This window comes from Mauremys reevesii, linkage group 14, assembly GCF_016161935.1.
Source record: "Mauremys reevesii isolate NIE-2019 linkage group 14, ASM1616193v1, whole genome shotgun sequence".
NCBI lineage: Eukaryota > Metazoa > Chordata > Testudines > Geoemydidae > Mauremys > Mauremys reevesii.
This window is the reverse complement of record NC_052636.1, coordinates 38,618,442-38,639,029: the sequence shown is the minus strand read 5'-3', so window position 1 is coordinate 38,639,029 and position 20,588 is coordinate 38,618,442. Positions and strand designations below refer to the sequence as shown.

General features: G+C 46.6%; 1 protein-coding gene and 1 non-coding gene across 2 annotated transcripts; both read left to right on the top strand.

Moving 5' to 3' along the window:
* Positions 1–3,691: 3,691 nt before the first annotated feature.
* On the top strand, positions 3,692–9,004 carry LOC120381604 (zinc finger protein 551-like). The gene is made up of 2 exons (XM_039499756.1): positions 3,692–3,712; positions 7,968–9,004. Exons 1-2 carry the CDS (start codon positions 3,692–3,694, stop codon positions 8,880–8,882), a joined length of 936 nt encoding a protein of 311 aa, XP_039355690.1. The 3' UTR covers positions 8,883–9,004.
* A 7,985-nt stretch (positions 9,005–16,989) lies between these two features.
* Positions 16,990–17,063, top strand: TRNAT-AGU. The gene has a single exon. It is a non-coding gene; the product is annotated as a tRNA-Thr (tRNA).
* Positions 17,064–20,588: the final 3,525 nt, after the last annotated feature.

Here is a 20,588-nt window from a genome sequence, read left to right as displayed (position 1 = left end):
GAGAGGCTATCAAAATAAAGAACTCCATAATAGTGGGAGATTTCAATTATCCCCATATTGACTGGGTACATGTCACCTCAGGACAAAATGCAGAGACAAAATTTCTGGATACTTTAAATGACTGTTTCTTGGAGCAGCTGGTATAAGAACCCGCAATGGGAGAAGCAACTCTCGATTTAGTGCTGAGTGGAGCGCAGGATCTAGTCCAAGGGCTAACTGTAACAGGACCGCTTGGAAATAGTGACCATAATATAACAACATTTAACATTCCTGTGGTGGGAAGAACAGCTCAACACTGGCATTTAATTTCAGGAAGGGGAACTATGCAAAAATGAGGGGGTTAGTTAAACAGAAATTAAAAGATACAGTGACTAGAGTGAAATCCCTGCAAGCTGCATGGACACTTTTCAAAAACACAATATGAGAGGCCAAACTTAAATATATACCCCAAATTAAAAAACACAGCAAAAGAACTAAAAAAGAGCCACCGTGGCTTAACGACTATGTAAAAGAAGCAGTGAGAGATAAAAAGGCATCTTTTAAAAAGTGGAAGTCAGATCCTAGTGAGGTACATAGAAAGGAGCATAAGCGCTACCAAATTAAGTGTAAAAATGTAATAAGAAAAGCCAAAGAGGAGTTTGAAGAAGGGGCTAGCCAAAAACTCAAAAGGTAATAACAAAAGCAGGAAGCCTGCTAAACAACCAGTGAGGCCACTGGACGATTGAGATACAAAAGGAGCCCTTAAAGACGAGAAAGTCATTGCAGAGAAACTAAATGGATTCTTTGCTTCAGTCTTCATGGCTGAGGATGTTGGTGAGATTCCCAAATCTTTTGTGGTTGACAAATCTGAGAAATTGCCACAGATTGAAATGTCAATAGAGCAGGTTTTGGAACTACTTGATAAACTTAACTGTAACAAGTCACCGGGACCAGATGGTATTTACCAAGGGTTCTGAAGGAACTCAAATGTGAAATTGGGGAACTATTAGCTATGGTTTGTAACCTGTCTTTAAATCGTCTTCTGTACCCAATGACTGGAAGATTGCTAATGTAACGCCAATATTTAAAAAGGGCTCTAGAGGCGATCCTGGCAGTTGCAGACTGGTAAGTCTAACATCTGTACCAGACAAATTAGTTGAAACAATAGTAAAGGAATAAAATTGTCAGGCACATAGAAGAACAAAAATTGTTGAGCAAAAGTCAATATGGTTTCTGTAAAGGGAAATCATGCCTTACTAATCTATTAGAGTTCTTTGAAGGTGTCAACAAACATGTGGACAAGGGGGATCCAGTGGACATAGTGAATTTAGATTTCCAGAAAGCCTTTGACAAGGTCCCTCACCAAAGGCTCTTACATAAATTATGTTATCATGGGATAAGAGGGAAGATCTTTTCATGGATAGAGAACTGGTTAAAAGACAGGGAACAAAGGGGAGGAATAAATGGTAAATTTTCAGAATGGAGAGGAGTGGTGTTCCCCAAGGGTCAGTCCTAGGACCAATCCTATTCAACGTATTCATAAATGATCTGGAGAAAGGGGTAAACAGTGAGGTGGCAAAGTTTGCAGATGATACTTGGGACGATGCGGTTCTGGTGGGACCCAACTGAGAGTGATGAATCGCTTAAAACAGGGCAGTTACAGCCCAAGGCTGGGATTTTTCCACCTCTAAGGCAAGGCAAACCAGCCAGACAAAGAGGACTTTGGTTTCACCCCACTGGTTAACCACGTCACACAAGCAATTCCCTCAGACACTCCAGTCTTCCAGTATCACCACCAGTGCACTCCTCCTGGGGATGAATGGTTATGAAAACCAACACCCCAATAAAAGAAAAAGGTTCTCTTGATCCCAAAGAATCAAGCCCCAGACCCAGGTCAATATACACATCAGATCTTACCTACAAATCATGCTGTTGCCAATCCTTTAGAATCTAAAATCTAAAGGTTTATTCATAAAAGGAAAAAGATAGAGATGAGAGCTAGAATTGGTTAAATGGAATCAATTACATGCAGTAATGGTAAAGTTCTTAGTTCAGGCTTGTAGCAGTGATGGAGTAAACTGCAGGTTCAAATCAAGTCTCTGGAGTACATCCTCCTCAGGGATGGGTCAGTCAGTCCTTTGTTCAGAGCTTCAGTTTGTAGCAAAGTTCCTCCAGAGGTAAGAAGCAGGATTGAAAACAAGATGGAGATGAGGCATCAACCTTTTATAGGCTTTTCCAGGTGTAAGAACACTTCTTTGTTCTTACTGTGGAAAATGACAGCAAAATGGAGTCTGGAGTCACATGAGCAAGTCCCTGCATACTTTGCTGAGTTACAAGGCGTATCTGCCTTCTCTCAATGGGTCAGTTGAATAGCTGATGGTCCTTAATGAGCCATCAAGCAGGCTAGGCAGAGCTAACACCAACTTGTCTGGGATGTCTTCCAGAAGCACAGCATAAGTTGGAAATACAGACAGGATAGAGCCAATACTCATAACTTCAACTGCAAAATGATACATACATATAGACACCATAATTATAACCAGCAACCCATAACTTGGTCTTGGACACCTTATATGACCCCCTTTACATAAGATTTGGTGCCACTACAGGACCTTGGTTGCAACCATGTTCTATATGGTCCCAGATTATATCAATAACGTCACAATACTAAACTGCTCAAGATAGTTCAGACCAAAGCAAACTGTGAAGAACTTCAAAAAGATCTCACTGTGACTGGGCAACAAAATGGAAAATGTGTATAAATGTCAAGTGATGCAAATTGGAAAAAATAACCCCAACTATACATACAATATGATGGGGGCAAAATTAGGCTAATCAGGAAAAAGATCTTTTTGTCATTGTGGATAGTTCTCTGAAGACATCCAGCCGTGTGCAGCGGAAGTCAAAAAAGCAAACAGGATGTTAGGAATTATTTAAAAAGGGACAGACAGTAATACAGAGAATATCTTTTTGCCCTTATATAAATCAATGGAAATAACTAATTTAGACAACCATCATTTTCTATGTATATTTGGGATTATGTTTGCCAATGGGCTGCAATATGTGTTATCCTGACATCTAGTACTGCTGAGATCCTGCATTCAATAATATCCCTGCCCTTCCTGTTCCCGTTCTGCACTGAGCCCCACGCTTATGTTTCCAACTTCTCCAGGACTCTGTCTTTGTCTTTGGACCCATCTGTCAGCAAGAAGCAGTGCCAGGGAGACTTCGATTTCTGGGACGTGGATTTACTTTCTGTTTGTTTTAGGAGACTCTTTGAAATTGAGTGTCTGTGACATTAAGCACAGTACAATCTGGACTGTTAACAGCTGTGGCCCCTCAGTTCCCCAGGCTGGGGTGCCTTTTACACTGCTCTACTGTGAGAGCAGCCACTCCTGGGCAGTTCACACGCAGTCTCCAGCATACTCACTCCCAGCTACACAGTATTGAGTGCTGCTAGTCAGTGACTCACAAATTACTGTACCCCACAGGAGAACCCCAGAAAATTCTCTGCTCCCAGACTTCCCCCAGAAATGTGCATCTTGCACTGTCCAGCACACGCCTGAACAATGGGAGCTCATATGAAATCTGTTGTTTCATCAGTGGAAAATGACATGCACCAGCCTTGTTATTCCAAATGGCGTTTCCAACACACTTTAATCCAAACACACTGGTTAGATAAAAAAAGGAAACAAAATTATTAACTGTAGTAATGACGGAGCCGAGTCAGTCAGTCTGTTCCCGTGGAGCGCCCCCAACGGGGCTGTCCACGTCTATTTATTATAAGTGGTTATATAAATCATGCTATTATACGCATGTACAAACTGAAGCCAACATCTCGCCCCCTCTCCTGGTTGGTGCTTTTTGCACTATGTACTCCAGAAATACACACCTTATCAGCGCTTAATCTATGTGCCTCCTGACCGGAAGTGTGTGGGGGGGTGGGAATCACTTCAGCTGCTCCAAATCCGGGGGCGGCATTCCAACCCCCTTAGCGCTTAGGAAGTGTAACATTCCTACAATTAACTACTGAAAAAAAAGATTTGAAGTGACTACAAGTAATGAGGCATAAAGGTCAGAATTGTTTATGAAAGAAACGCAAAGATAAAACACAAACTAATGTTTAACTTAACAAGCTAAAAGGGATTTAAAACAAATGTTTCTCTCACCATCTGCTGAGACAGGCTGGTTTTCCTTTCAGCCAGGACTCCCCCTACCCTGCCCCTGCCGCCCACATTCAGTTCTTCAGGATTTGTCATGAGCAGAGGGAAAAGAGGGAGAGAGAGAGAGAGAGAGTCTCATGCATTTTCCTCACCTCTTTTTATAATTCAGTCCTTTGTACTAGAAACCACTTCAGTTCTCAGCTGAGTCATGGTGACAGGCTGTCATAGATATGAGCTTCAAGTGTCCCTGTGATGGAATGTAAATGTCATCTTCACACCTTCCCCCTGGTGGAGAATGGCTATTTGACCAGCTGTTTGCCTTGCTGTCTCTGAGGAACTTAAGATTAGGGCTGCAGCTTTTTCAGTAATATCATACCGTAAAATCTCATCACTTTCCATACAATGTTGCTACACAGTTTAACAGGAGGCTATTCAGTAGATTATGTCTTTTCAAATGGTACCTCACAAGCCCTACAGTGATAAATGAAGGGGAGGGCAGGGGAGGGATCTCCCTTTTATAAACACCCAGCCAGCCAGTGGGCTGTAAAATCCCTGTTGGTGCGAGTTCTCTGCTTGCTTTACCTCTAAAGGGTTAACAAGCCAACACGGTTTAAAAAAAAAACCGTATTGGGCACCTGACCAAAAGAGCCAATGGAAAGGCTAGAACTTTTTTAAATGGGAAAGTAACTTTCCCTTTGTCTCTTGTTCTCCGGAGAAGGCAACACGGAGTAGCAATGCTGTGTAAGGCTTGAAGCAGGTATGAAAATTCATCTTCCATACCTAGAAGAAATGATTTGGCCAAGGAATGTTTAGACAGACACAACCAGGTTTATTTTTTATTTTGGCTTTTGGATCTACTCGGTGCTATCCCAGATGCTTTTGTTTGCTTGTAAGCTTTAAGCTGAACCCCCAAGAAAGCTATTTTGGGTGCTTACAAACATTTTCTTTTAAGATCTAGCAGAAGCCTAAGTTCCAGATGTATTGTTTTCCTTTTCAATTTTACTAAAATTTACCTCTTTTAAGAACAGGATTGGATTTTTGGTGTCCTAAGAAGTTTGTGTGTGTTGTTTGATTAGCTGGTAGCCACAGCTAATTTCCTTTGTTTTCTTTCTCAGCTCTTTCCCAGAGGGGAGGTGAAAGGGCTTGAGGGTGCCCCAGAGGGAAGAATTCTCAAGTGCTCCTTCCTGGGTCCAAGGGTTTGGGGGGGGGTTGCATTTGAGTGGTGGCAGCATTTACCAAGCCAAGGTCAGAGAAAAGCTGTAACTTTGGGGGTTTGATACAAGCCTAGAGTGGCAAAAATTAATTTGTAGAATCCTGTCGGGCCCCCACTTTCTGCACTCAGAGTGACAGAGTGGGGATTCAGCCCTGACACATACTATGAACAAAATGGATCATAATTTTCTAGAAGAGTGAACATAGGGGAACAGACTAGCACAGTGTCTGTGTGTTCCCAACATATATGTGGGTATTCTAGTCCCTCACAAGCAAGGTGTTCGGCATCTTCAAACACCTGAGGAACCGGTCCTGGGAATTGACTGTTTTATTAAGTGACACTGTAGGGAATTGAGAGACACTCTATATTATTATTATTTTATTATAAATACTGTGGCAAATTGCCGGTACTGTTATGCTGGGTCTCGCGCTTTCTCTTCTTTGGGGAAGGTTCAGGGCACCATTTCTTGCCCCTGAATTGGAATATTAACTGCCCCACTAGTGTCCTAGAGGAGGGGAGTGGAGAGGGAGGGACCTGGGCCCGCCCTCTTCTCCAGGTCCCAGCCCAGGGGCCCTGAGGTTAGTGGTGAACCACTTGAACTGATGGTTCCTTCCCCTGGGCTACTTCCCTCTCCCACCCTTCAGCTTGTGGGGGCTTCCTGCCCTCCCTCTGTACAAGCCCGGTACCCCTTACCTAGGGTCTTGGACTTCTTAGCCCACTGCAGCACTTCTCCAAACTTTCCTCTGCTTCCCTTCAAACTGTTCTCTGCTCCAATACCAATCCTTCTGCTCCAACTACTTCCCTGTCTGATTGGAGCAAGGGTCTTTATCAGGTGACTGACTGCAGGTGCTCTAATTGGCTTCAGGTGCTCTAGTTCATCTATAGCAAACTTTCTTCCCTCTACAGGGAATAAGGCTCCCTTCTAACCCTCTCCTGCTGCCCTCTGGCCATGCTGTATCACACTGTGTACTGAGAACTCCAAGGCTTTTCCGTGCCATGTGCTGTGAAGCTTGTGTTTGGGACACAGGAATTAGAAGCCACTTGGCAAAAGGAATATAAAGGGCAGCTGCATCATCTCCATTTTGTCTTCAATTCCTCTTCCTACCTCTGGAGCAACTTTTCTACAAACTGAAGGCTTGAACAAAGGACTGAATAATGTGGATGTGTACCAGAGAGCCTTTCAAGCCAGAAACTCACCAATACTGCTAAGAACCAGATGTATAGATTTCTGAATGTGGCTGACTGCTTTCCCATTTAACAACTCCCTTTTTCTTTTTCTTTTTCTTTTATAATAAACCTTTAGTTTAGATGCTTTCTTGCTTATACACCTTTAGTTTAGATGCCAATGATTGCCTGGCATCGTAGTATTTTGAGTAAGATCCAAACCTATACTGACCTGGTAATGTGGCTGACTCTGGGGTCAGAAGAACACTTTGTTTATGTGAGCTGGGTTTTTAAATAACCTCTCACTGTGCTGGACCTAGGTGCTGATTGTGAGCCAGAGAACTGGGATGCAATAAAGGGGGCCATGTGATTTCTTTTTTCAGTTTCTCGATAACCCATGTGGGGGATCAGAAGCACAGTTGGTGACTGGTTGGTGAGTTTAACTTCCGTGTTAACCACCAGTTTGGGGAGCCTCTGCTCTCCCTTTTTCAGTCTGCCCTGGTCTTGGCATTTTCAGTGAGAACTAGCCCAGGCACACTGGGTCACACTAAGTATTAAAGTTAAATTAATAGAATGTTTTTTATTAGAAGGTTTTATGAAATCAACGGAACTCCTTTGTTTTCTTTCATCTGAGCAGGGTTTCCATTTTCCAAACCTGATGTGATCTCCCAGCTGGAACAAGGGGAAGAGCCATGGGTCTCAGACCTCCAGGGTTCAGAGGGAAAACAGACCCTGAGATCTCCCTGCAGAGGTGAGGAAACATTAAACCAACTCTGAGTGTGAAAGTGCCTGAAGGAAACATCTGGGATGTCCTACAAAGCCCTTGAGAGGTCTCTCAAGTTCATTATTGTTGCCAGCAGGGGTCATATCCTCAGAGTAACTATAGCTCATGGCTTCCCGTAGATTCTAGCAGACGCCAGGCAGTAGCTTCCTCCCTTCCCCCTGAGAATTTGGATGGGACTTGAAAGCCAAATTGATCCCCTCCTCTCTCCTGTTTTGGGGAAGAGAATGGGGGAGTTCAGTTTGTGATTTTTATTTGACCTCCCTCCAGCACTTAGTTTGTTTTGGCTTTTCACTTTTCATTCCTGTTTCATGTTTCTGTCTTTTTCACAGCAGGTGATGCAATGGCATGTGAGAAAGAGGAGCAGAATTCTCAGCAGAAAAATGTTCAGCAAGTGGATAAAAACAGAGCATTATTGCAAAGATCAAAAAGCCATGTGTCCAGGAGTCATGAGGAGGAAAAATCCCGCGAGATTCAGCACAGACCAGAAAGAGAACAAGGAAACCAGGCGGGGGTGAAAATGAGTAAACGTATTTCCTCTCAGGGAACTCAGAAGGACCTCAAGGAAACCACAACAAAGCAGGAAATCATCATTGGAAAGAGAAAAAATATATGCACAGTGTGTGGAAAAAACTTATGTGACTACTCAGCCCTTCTTAATCATCAGAGAATCCACACAGGCAACTGGCCCTCTGAATGCTGTGAGTGTGGGAAAACCTTCACTCAAATATCAACCCTTCCTGTTCATCAGAGAATCCACACAGGGGAGAGGGCCTATGAATGCAGTGGGTGTGGGAAAACCTTCACTAGCAGCTCAGCCCTTTCTGTTCATCAGAGAATCCACACGGGGGAAAGGCCCTACGAATGCCGTGAGTGTGGGAAAAGCTTTAGTCAGCGCTCACACGTTATCGCACATGAGAGAATCCACACAGGGGAGAGGCCCTTTGAATGCCGTGAGTGTGGGAAAAGCTTCACTCACAGCTCAGCCCTTTCTGTTCATCAGAGAATCCACACAGAGAAGAGGCCCTATGAATGCCGTGAGTGTGGGAAAAGCTTCACTCACAGCTCAGCCCTTTCTGTTCATCAGAGAATCCACACAGAGAAGAGGCCCTATGAATGCAGTGAGTGTGGGAAAACCTTCACTAGCAGCTCAGCCCTTTCTAAACATCAGAGAATCCACACAGGGGACAGGCCCTACAAATGCCGTGAGTGTGGGAAAACCTTCACTCAAAGATCAACCCTTTCTGTTCATCAGAGAATCCACACGGGGGAAAGGCCCTATGAATGCCGTGAGTGTGGGAAAAGCTTTAGTCAGCGCTCACACGTTATCGCACATGAGAGAATCCACACAGGGGACAGGCCCTTTGAATGCCGTGAGTATGGGAAAAGCTTCACTCACAGCTCAGCCCTTTCTGCTCATCAGAGAATCCACACAGGGGAGAGGCCCTACGAATGCCATGAGTGTAGGAAAAGCTTCACTCACAGCTCAGATCTTTCTAAACATCAGAGAATCCACACCAGGGGAAAGGCCCTATCAATGCAGAGAATGTGGGAAAACCTCTTGGCACTCAGACCATATTAGTCATCAGAGAATCTGCAAGGGCAGTGAACACCATAAAAACCTCTAGGGCTATCAATTTTTTTTTTTAATACTTTTCCTGATTCCCACATAGTAACTTTTTAAATCTGTTTGAACTGTTTGCAGCACCGTTATCCCTCAGCTTGGCCAGATGAGTGGCCCATTTATGGCTTTTGTAGTTTGCCTTCTTTTGAGGTGGGCCCATGTGTCCTTTCTATCAACTCAATTATCCCACAAGTAACTGGAGTGTGCCCTTCCTGTGAGGAACCAGGGAGCATCACATTTATACCATTCCTCCTATTGCAAAGTGATTGTTAGAGTCGCCACTGATACAGATTGTATCCTTGCCAGTTGTTCTCACGTTGCTCTGGGTTGTGCTGAAGAGCAGTTACATTGGGAATTTTTCATGTTATAGTTAAATAAAGAGGAGCAGGGGAAAAAAGTGTCATTTCAGCCTCTGTGACACTGGAAGGAGATGGGGTGGTTCAGAGATTCCCTCCTTCCCCATCACTCCAGAACTGTTACATTTTGGCTTCTCTGTGCAGAGTTTATTTTCATCACGTTCTATCCCTCCACTTCTCAGAATGTCATATGAGGAAGAGTTCTCAGCTGTCTGTGCTTGGAGATGATGCTTTGATTTCTTTCCTCCTATATCAGAGCCGCTATGACTGGAGCTGAAAGTGTCAAAGACCTGGAAGGGGAATTGAAATGGATCCCAAACATAGTGTGATTATTTGGCGTTTAAATTCCAGGTTTCATGTATTGGTAAAGCCACTTCTGGCAAGAGGACTATTTTGTCCCCCATTATGGGATACTGGGATACTTACAATTTTGTAAATAACATAACTGACTATTGAGAGAGTGCTGAGTGAAGCTGCTTTGAATGGATCAGAGGAGAATGTGATGGGAGAATCTCTTGTCCTGATTCTAAATAATCAGATGTAACCTGCTCTGGAATTTCTCTTGATACTTTCATTGCCATGTATTCTGTCTCTCTGTGATGTGGGTTTCTCTCTTTCCTGAAGGCTGTTTGCTCACCCAATTGGATATTAGTTCAGTTCGATAGGACGTAGCTCAGATTTCTTGGAGAATTGAAGACAAATGACCATTTCCTAAAGTCCTCATTTGTCACTTCAGCTTTGCTTTTTCCCCACCCCTCCATGATGACACTTCAAGTGCAGTTCTGTCAACAGTGGAGAACTCTCCAATTTACTGCACACGCTAACAAAGAAACAGCAGTGATTTAAAATCTCCATTCGGAAATGGTGAACAACAGCAGAACCCCAACTAACTGAAGGAAGTGCATATGATCACAGTGGAGTTCAATTATTGAAGTCAGTATTTTCTCAGATGATTTGGGGAGAGAATTCCACATTAAGTGATTTTTAACTTGGCAAAATGCCCATGTATTTGGTTCCCGAAGCATTTTTGTAACCCATGCCCCACAGAAGATCTTTCCTATTCGGAATGCTCCCCTTCATGATGCAGATGTTGAGGAAAGAGAAGTGGTATTTTTGTTCAATTTATCCTTAATAGATGCTCAAAATGTGTATAAAATGAAACCAGTGTTGGAAATCTAATAGCTGCAGAAAAATAGCTCTTTTTAAATAGAAATTCTAGCTCTGGTAACAAAGATTCTGATCCAGGCCTGTATCCAGTCCCTTGCCTGGCCCTGTGTCACCAAATTAAAGAAAAGCTGGGCACGTTTCCGGAAGCCATTGCTTATGACACTGCTGAGATTTTGAGTGGTTTTGTAAAGGATTCTACTTCTGAGAAGTGTAAATTTACCCTAAAAAGGGCAAGGAAACAAAGGGCATCAGGAATGTATGTTTTTTGGGATGAGGCAAGAAAAGGGAGTAGCATTATCCCCCTTGGGTAGCCCCTGTTCAATTCCAGGTCAGAAAGCAAAACTCTCCTGCAAGAATATCCAAAAAATATTGTGTTTCACTTCATAAGTACAGTTGTGGGCAATTAAATGATGACCCTAAAATTTCATAAAAGCAAAGAACGCTGAACAAAAAATTGTGGGAAATACGGCTGTATCTGAGAAAATGGCTTGGAATGAAGGAAGACAAAAATTGATCGGTCGAGAGAAAAGGCCCTGTTTCCCCCTAGTTTGGAACTTCTCTCACAACTACTGGAATAGAAAAGCTAAACAAATGGTGTTCTATTGTTGCAAAGGAGATTGAAGTGAGGCCATCTTCTCCAGATAAAAGAAAATGGTCATGTCAGGAGTGGGATTTGAAACCACGTCTCTATGCAGAAACCAGAACACCCAAGAGAGAGGAAAAAAAAGAGTCTTAAAACTGGCACTTTGGTCCAGTCCACAATCCTAACGCTACAAAGAATGTGACTTATCAACCCTAGTTTTCATTAATATTTGATGACACTCTTTAGGGAGGCCAAGATGGCACATCTCTTTCAACTCGTAGAGACCTTCTCCAGCACAGCTGATTTTTAGGCACACTCACCCGGACCTAAAGTTACACGTTTCCTGGAGTTCCATGAGTTCTGCGGTGTTGGAATCTCCCTGCTCGCGTTTTAAGCGAACAAAAGATGGGTGCTGGCATTCTGAGACCCTCAAAATCCTGCCCTGGGGGCCAGACAGTTAAGCAACCAGCATCCACAACCTCTACCATGATAGCATCCTGTCTGGCAACAACTCACTTATCAATAGCTGGGGTCTGAAATCCTCATTTCTTTGTTGTTCTATCACTGTAGTCTCCACTTTCCTATTGCTTGTCTGTATAATCTCTGTCTGGTTCTGTGATTGTTTCTGTCTGCTGGATAATTAATTTGTTGGGTGTAAAGCAATTAAGGTGGTGGGGTATAACTGGTTAGATAATCATGTTACAATATGTTGGGATTGGTTAGTTACATTTCAGTAAAATGATTGGTTAAGGTATAGCTAAGCAGAACTCCAGTTTTACTGTATAGTCTGCAGGTTCAGGTACTGACAACAGTGGCTGCCTTTTAGCCACAGCTTTTAATCAGGGCAATACATTGATCCTGTGAAATCATTTCCCAGCCGGAGTCCATCGCCCACATTCCTTAGGGCATTGGGCCACCATGTGGACGTTTCATTTCCCTCCTCAATTTCACACAGAGACACAATTTCCTTTGCACAGATCCATGAACAGCAAAACCTCCCTGTGTCTCTTGTCTGAGCCAGGGCATTCGATTCCATTGAAACCTTCTCTCCGGCAATGGCAATGGTCATGCAGACGGGACGAGGCCACCTTCACCTCTGACAGTGAGATATTGGATCAGCTCTTTCTTTATGCTGCTGTTGTTAGTCCATGAAACATCAGGGATGGATGCAAGGCTGAGTTCATGCACCAACCCCCTGAAACATTTCAGCGCCCCAGAGAAATCCTGACTCCGGCTATTGGCATGATCTGGTGGAGATTTGAATAGGAACTGGATGGTCTGAATTGTCAGTGTGGGGAATGAACAACAATCTATAGCAATGTCGTTAACCACAAACACACTCTAATCATGCTCCAGCCGGAAGGGAAATGGGCAGGAACTCTTGCTAAAAGGCAGCCACTGTTGTTAGTACCTGAACCTGTGTAGGGACACCCGAGTGGGTATCGAGTCCATTGCCTTAACCAGGGGTAGTCGATTATTTTATCAAGATTCAAATTTCTTGGTCAAGGTATAATCAATGTATAGACGCCAGAGAAAATAATACACTGATGCTAATGAGAAGAATATAGAAATATTTTGCAGTCACTATGGGCATAACTATGATTGTTTTGTGTTTCACTCTTTATATATGGCACCACCTTCCTTCCCTTTAGACTCCTAGTTTACCAAGGGTAAAACTAAACAACTCTTCAGATACCAGGGATTTGATGTAGCTGCTTTCAATCCTCCGGCTCTGCCGGGATAAGTAACATTTCAGGCTGTCACTGAACTGAAGGAGGGAGATCCTTTTTTGACAGGTTACGCCTCCTCTTAAAGGTGTTTATCTGGCAGCCTTGGTTCCCAGGTCTCTCCTGTGGGAAGAAAGTTTCTGTTGAAAATACCAAACCTTTTAACAGAGCGGAGGGAAAGGGAACGGCTGCGATTGAAGGGTTATTTAAGGTTGTAAAAATTGTTAAAAACACTGAGCTTAAACGTGAACTGCCTGTTATTAAAGGCTGGTTTCCCCACGTTGGTTCCATAAGCTCTGCTAGAAAGGCCCTGAGTTCTCTCCTGCCTCGGTGGGAACTAGAGGGAATCGTCCCCTGCTGCCCTTGGCTCCAGGCTGATTTTTCTGTGGAGGGGGTGTGGAATTGAGTTGTTTGCTGTTGAGAAGGGAGCCAGGCCAGTTCTCAGGGAACGAGAACTCCCAGCATCTGCCCAGCCCAACCCAGGCTGCTGCCCTGTCCCAGCCTCTGTTCCCCTGGGGGCCCTGCATATTTGACTCTAGAGCAGGCCGGGAGCAGCAGCTGAGGCAGAGGACACCTGGGCTGGGCAGATAGGAGGGAATTTAGCAAGTGGAAATGGTAAAACCGCAGTGAAGTATTACCTTGGACTCGACGGCATTTCTCCATTGGTCTGTCTGCTTTGGGGCAGGGACAATGACACGTCCTGCTGCATTGGTCATTTCAAAGGGTGGTTTAGGATTTTCATTCTCAGACACGGTGCACAAAGCAGGACTCAACCCAGGGTGCAAACGAAATGAGCCACTCACAGGTTCTGGCAGCCACAATGAGCATTTGGTGCGAGAGCTCAGACCTGCCCCTGTCCCCGAGGGAGGGGGGTGTCTACAAGGGGCTTGGACCACTGATCTATCAGCACCTAACTCCCAAACTTTCAGTAACTCTATCATCAGTGCCCGTGAGTGTAATTTAAACCATGAGAAAAACCACACTAGGCTAGACCAAAGGCCCATCTAGTTCTGAATCTTGTCCTCTGACAGTAGCCAATACCAGGTGCCCCCAAAACCACCCGTGGGAGTTGAACCCAGGCTCACCTGTTTACAAGGCAGGTGCTTTAGCCAGCTAAGCCATGGTGCCTGCCTGGGTGTAAGATATAGTGTCTGCCCACACCTGACTCCCTGCCATCTCCACCAGGCCCTGACAAGCTTTCCTTGTGTTCGGATTCTGCAAAGCAGAGGAGCAGGTGACGTTTTCCTTGCAAGCTGTGTGTGTGAGTGAATCTTTGGCCAGGTCTGCACTACAAAGTTGTTTCAGCAGAAATATATTGCTCAGGTGTGTGAAGAACACACAACGCTCCCTCGGTCGGCAGCTTGGTGTGGCTGGTGTACACACTGCAATGCCACGTCTGGCAACAAAACTGCCCTGTTTTGGTGACAAAATAAAACCACTTCGATGAGAGGCCTAGAGCTTTTTGCAGCAAACTTACTGTGACAGAGTGCCAGTGTAAATGCTGCTGGTCATTAAATCACCATAACTGGCCTCCGCCAGTATCCCACAATTCCCGCCGTGAACTCGCCTGCCCTGCATTCCTGCTACAGAGGCTGGGCCCCTCCCCTTTCCTAGCTCCAGGAAGTTCTGACAGCTGAGCCTGCTGCTCTGCTCTGGCAGCCAGGAGCAAATCACTGATGTGGAATGTTGCTCTCCGGCCCTGCGAACACAGAGCAGGGGGTGGGAACTTCCATACATGGGGGGGGGCACCGGCATCCAAACTGTGACACCCCATGACACCCCTTCCCTCGAGGAGGCTCTTACCTTCTAAACAGGGACGGCTGTTTTCTAGTAAAATCACGAAAAGGGAAGGAGAAAACTTGAAAGAGGTTCGTCCTGGCGCTCACGTCTGTGAACCCGAACACTCTCTCAGTCCTCAGAGAGAGACCTGGAGAAGGAGACTTGCTGCAGCAAAGCCACAGGGGTCTCTGAGGTTTCCCTGGACCCTCGTCCCGGTCCTGCCTGGCTGATGTCAGCATCTCTCTGTGAGGTCACCACCTCCCCACCACCTTGGACCAATAGGCTGAGGGCCTGCAAAAGGCCTTTGTGATGTCACTGCCACACCCCTCCCTTGCTGTGCCAATGTCCTGCCCCTGGCCAGGCACTCTGGAGGTTTGAGCTACTCCCTGTGGATCACCCCACTCAAGGAGTGTTCGTTCTAGGCAGCAAGCTGGCTGGACAGGGAAACATCAGACGCTGCTCCCAATGCTACACTCAGTTTTTCAGAAATTAGTCAACTTTATGGCCAGAAGAGACCATTAGAGCATCTAATCTGACCCCCTGCATATCACAGGCCTCCTGTAGGACACAAGAGCTACTTTGGGGGCAAAGACATTCCAGAAAGGCATCTAGATTAGATATTATCTAATCTGTTAACCATTGGCTAATGTGCTTATCCTGTCTTGCAAAACCCATCCCGGGGTGTGGAACTGCCTAGCCTGTCACTTTCCCCCACCCATGGAAAATCTATATATTCTATTGTAATTAATTAATTAACAGTGTCTCTGAGCCTAATAAGCCCACTCCGCCAGCACTGTGTGTAATAAAGTCCTATTCTTGACCTCTACACGGTGTAGATTTATGTCCTTCACAGACACCTGCTGAATAAAGAGGAGATTCAGCATCCAGCTTGGCTGAATGTGTCTCCTCTCCCCACAGCTTGGTGATCTTTTGAGGAAATGGAGAAGACTGCCTTTGCCTGGCTGTACATCGCTTGCAAAAGAAACAGGTCTTTTTGGTGACAAGTGTTGAAAGGAGCCATTAGACAAATGTGGAGACAGGAAAAATGTCCCCCAATTGAACTGGCATCTGTGGATGCTGAAGCCACAGCACAGAGCGCTAAACACTATATGAGAACGGGTGGTGTCAGAAGAGTCTCTACCAAAGCCTTTTCCCACCAGCAGGGGCCTCTCTGTGCACAGAACTCCTGGTAGCGTGATGGCTGCAGACAGTGGAGAACTCCATTTTGGCATCTCTTTTGTGGTGAACATCTGCAGTGGCTATTAAAAGGTCTCTAGATAGTGATCTTTGTGAAGAGCTGGCTGAAGAACCTTCCTACTAACCAGGAGAGCCTGGCTTGGCCTGCCAGTTCTTCCTTGCCGAACCTAGTGTGTCTGTTGGCTCTTTTTTTTGTATCTCTTTTCAGAAAAAGAAAAGATCTGTCAGCAGAATCCTTCTAAGTGCTGGTTCAAGACAGACAGAGCCTTCCTTGCGGCTAAGTCTTGGTGCCATGGGGCATGCCTCACTGCAGCACCTCCTGCTGACCATCCTAGCAATTAGCTCTGGTTCACCAGTGCACCTTCATCTAGTAGCGTCTGGCCACCATCTGTTCTATCATTAGGACCCATGTCGCTCTCAGGACTTCAGTGTCCTCTTATGGACACAGCCCTCTGGCTGTGCCCCACTCAGTTCTCTCCCCCCTGCTGGGTGGGGTGGGGGGATGTCCTCTACCCAGACACTTGCCTCAGTGGCCGGCTGCAGTCCAGGGTGTAGCCACCTGTGTCAGTGGCTACTGAGGCAAAAGGTGTGAACCTCCAACCCTGCCATCTGTTTCCCTGGACCATTTCCCAACAGACCTAGAACCTTCCTCCACCTTTGTATCAGGGCCTTAGTCTGGCAGTAGTCAGCCAGGAGGTCACTCATGCACCCCTTACCCCAGCACTACTCTGATCATGGTGCTCTCCCTGCTCCTTCCTTCCTGGCAGCCAAGCCTCCCTCCTCAAACTCCAAGGAGTGACTAACTCTTGCTGTGCTGAGCAGCTCTTTATATATGGGCTGCTCCAGCAAGCCTTCTCCTGATTGGCTCTCCCAATAAGCCCTTTCTTGATAGGCTGGATTCTGCACAGCATCTTCAAGGCTGTCTTAATCTTTCTCCTGCTTGTTTGGGGCAGACAGCCCACCACACATGGAAAGTGGCAAATGAGAAGTCTGGAGCTGAAGGAAAGGTTACCATGACTCAGAACTGAGCCGAGGTTGCTGCGACTGAAACACAGATCACTAACCATTATCTGATCACAGTGACTGGTGGGAGAGGCACATGTTAGAAGCCCTCTGTCTACTCAGCTGTGGCTTTCTGTGCACAGAGAGCCAGACTCTGCAAGTCTTGAGGGAAATGGGGAATGTCTGTACTTTAGAATTTGCAGGTGTTGACTTGAACCATGAAATGAAACAGTTGCAAATACTTTCTTCAGGCAGGCGCCATGGCTTAGCTGGCTAAAGCACCTGTCTAGTAAACAGGAGATCCTGGGTTCAACTCCCAGTGGTGCCTTGGTGTATGGCTTTTGTCTCCTCTGCTCACATTTTCCTGTGTCTTCCTAGGAAACAGAAGAGGCCTCCCTTGGTATCCAAGCCATTGCTTGCTAAGGAAAAGGCTTCTTTGGAGAGAAGCATTGGAAACAATCAAATCACAAACCTGGAGTTGATGAAAACGCTGCTATGACTGACATTGGCATGGCGGTTGCTTCGACTGCAATTGCTGCAACACGAGAGCCTGCGCCACACATCCTTGTGATTCCCTGGAGATGTTCACACACAGATGTCATGTCACCTTCCTTTTGATTGTCATTGATGAAAAATGGAGCGGTTGGGAGAAAAGTCCCAGAGAGTCGCACCATGGCTAAGCTGGGTGACTCACCTGCCAGGTAAAGTGGAGTTAGGGATGCAGCTCCCAGTAGTGCCTTAACAAATGTGTCTGCTCTTCCCACCTTTTGGTGAATCTTTTGCGGAAACAGAGAAGACTGCCTCTGCCTTGCAATGCAAATGCTTGCAAAAGTTAGAAAAACAACTGGTTTCAAGTGTCAGAAGGAGGCACATAAGAAATGTGGAGACAAGGAAAAGGTCATCGTAACTCAACATGCATCCATGGCTCTTGAGGCCAGAACGCAGAGCAGTAAGCACTGTACAACCACAGCAAAATCTAAACTTTACACCTTATTACACTAGGCAGTTGTTAGGTCAAGCAATTTTCTCATCCTACTGAATGTTACCCTCCTTAATACATAGAATTCCCCCTAAAACCTGGATTATTGTCCTCAGATGACCTTCATTTTCTCAGGATTCCTGCTGCTTCCAGCATAGATGTGGGAGGAGAAAGGCAAAAACATGATGCCACAGTCTCCTATTTTATATCCTTAGTTCAAGTGTCTAGCAGACACTTGCCCAGAAGTGTCTGGATGGGCTCTGCTGAGTCACTAGGTTGGGGAATCTTCCTGGTGTGGTCTTGTGCAACTGAGTCATAGACTTGAGCAGTCCCCACAGTGTTGTGTTTGGGCATCTGTCACTGAATTGGAAATCCCTTAATTACAATTCCTCTGCTGATTCATGGCTGTTGAACACCCTCCTCAGCAGGGGTCGCTAGCAAAATTATAGCCTATTTCAGTAACAACCATACAGCAAAATGCATAACTTCACACACCCTCATGCTATACATATTTGGACAGAATAACCGATTTCAGCAGATCATGACTTTTCATATGATAACTTACATGGAATGGTTGGTAGGACATATCACAGCCATATAGGAATGATGACTATGTGAGCTACAGGGAGCTATTTAGAAGTACATCATGTCACAAAAGCCTCTAGAGACTGGCCTTTGGGGAGAGCTGGCTGAAGAGCCTTCTGAGTAACTGAAAGATCCAGGCTTGGCCCTGCCTGTTTGTGCTTGCGAACTAAACTTGTCTGTTGGGCTCCCTTTTTTGTGTCTCTTTCACAGAAACAGAGCAGAAGTTCTTGGCCAATCCTTGAAAGTGCTTGTTCAAGACACAGAGAGCCTCTGTGCTGGGGCAGGGGTAGGGGTGCAGGAGGTGGTCGGGGGGTGGAGGTGCTTACCTCGGGCAGCACAGCTCCCAAAGTGACTGGCACACACTCCCCTCCGGCAGTGGCTCCTAGGCAGTGGGATACGGGGGCGGGTCAGCTGTGGCGTTTGCACTCAGGGCTGCAGAGATATGCCGGCCACTTCCAGGAGCAGTGTGGCAGGGAGGGAGGGGGCAGAGTGGGCAGGGAGCCGCCTTAGCGCTGCTGGCACATCTCCGTGTATCACTTGGGGAGGCATCAGGTCTCTGTGGGCTGCCTGGGGCAGGGGCAGTGGCCAAGGGGGCTCAGCCACCCCTTTGCCTCCTCTCACCAGGCTCCCAGCCCATCTTGCCGGCCGACAGGGATTTTAGGGTGCAGCAGCGCAGGGAGCAGGAAGGGCGAACCACAGCGGCTGCCTGCCCCACATGCAGGAAAATGGCTTGACCTGCTGGCCCCACGGACTAAGGCACCAGGCCTCCAGCTTGCCCCATTCGACCCAATGGGTTGATCTTGTGGCCAGAATTATTTGCAGTCGGGATTTCCCCCAACAGTGCCCCACAGGGGGCCAGGGTCAGCTCCAGCACAGGCCACACAGGAAGGCTTCATGCTCGAGCTGCAGCACATGCTGGGCAGGCTCTAGGCCGGGCTCCCCATGGCAGGAGAGAAGAAGAAGACTGGGCCCCTGGAGGGGCAGGCTGGGGCTTCCTGGATCCCATTTGCTCACAGCCAGCACCCTGCCCCCACTCCCATGTCATCAATGGCGCCCCCAGGTCAGCCAGAATGGAGCAGTGGTTTTCACTGCACCAAGTCCACTTATGGCTTACAGGCAACTCCCAGATCCACCATGTCGGCCAGAAAGGAGCCCACTCAGCCTCGCCATTGCTGCTTTTCCATCCCCCCAGAACCTCGCTTCTCCTTGGCTGCAAGGAGCCATCCCTGGGAAGCCAAGAGGCAGGCACAGGATTCTGCCTCCCAGCAGCCAACCGCACCTCCCCCGGCTTTGCAGAACGAATGGTGATGCTCTACTAACCCCACTGAGCCGCACTGAGGTGCTTAGCTTCTGCCCTGCCTTCCTCAGCTCGACTTTCCTCTTTTGCCCCATTCCTGCCTCACTTCCTCCTTTGGCAAGTCACGCAGAGGAGGCCAGCAGGAAGAGCCGGCCTCCACCGGCCAACCTCCCAGGGCAGAGGAGGCCAAGCCACAAGCCTCCAAAAGGTAACACGCCGCACTCCTCTAGGTTCTCCAGCCTGACGCCCAGGTGCTTTCTCCACTGCTGTCAGCACCCTCTGTCATACAGGGGTTGGAGTTATCCCACGGACAGGCCAATAGGAGGAGGAGGAGGACTTCTTCCTGAACAGCAAGGGGATCTGGGAAAAGGAAGCCAGCATATTTCTGCCTGGTTTTGAACCAGGGACCTTTTGTGTGTTAGGCAAACATGATAACCACTACACTACAGAAACTCCATCTGCTTGGCTTTTGCTCACCCTGGCACAGACCGATGGACAAACCTAGAGAAAGTGGTGACAGCCCTTCAATGGGTCAGCTGGCAGAGCAGAGGACTGGAGCGGGCACTCAGGAAGTCATCCTTACGTCGCCCTTGTGACTCCAGCTTGAGGGAGAGCTTCTTTTTCTTCCCCTTGCTGACAAAGAGCAAGAGAAGAATGAAAGGGCAGGTGGGCCAACTCGGTGCAGAAGCCCATGCTGTCTTTTCCTGCTGCATAGCCTGAAATGAGGGACTTGTGGCAGTTAAAGGAACTGCTGCACTTTCAGAAAACATCCCACCCGTGCACACAGGGGGACAGAAGAGCCTGTTAGTCTAGCACGCTTCCAACTGAACTACTTCAGCAGCTGCTCGGTTTCTTTTTGGCCTCCTGCTTTTCTGTCTGGGATGTTGTTGTCAGCTGTGGCACAGAGAAAGGACGTCATTGCGAGCGGCCCATGAAGACAAGATTCACTTTTGCCTTCCTTGCTCGGCTTTACTTGTTTCCTCGCCCTATTC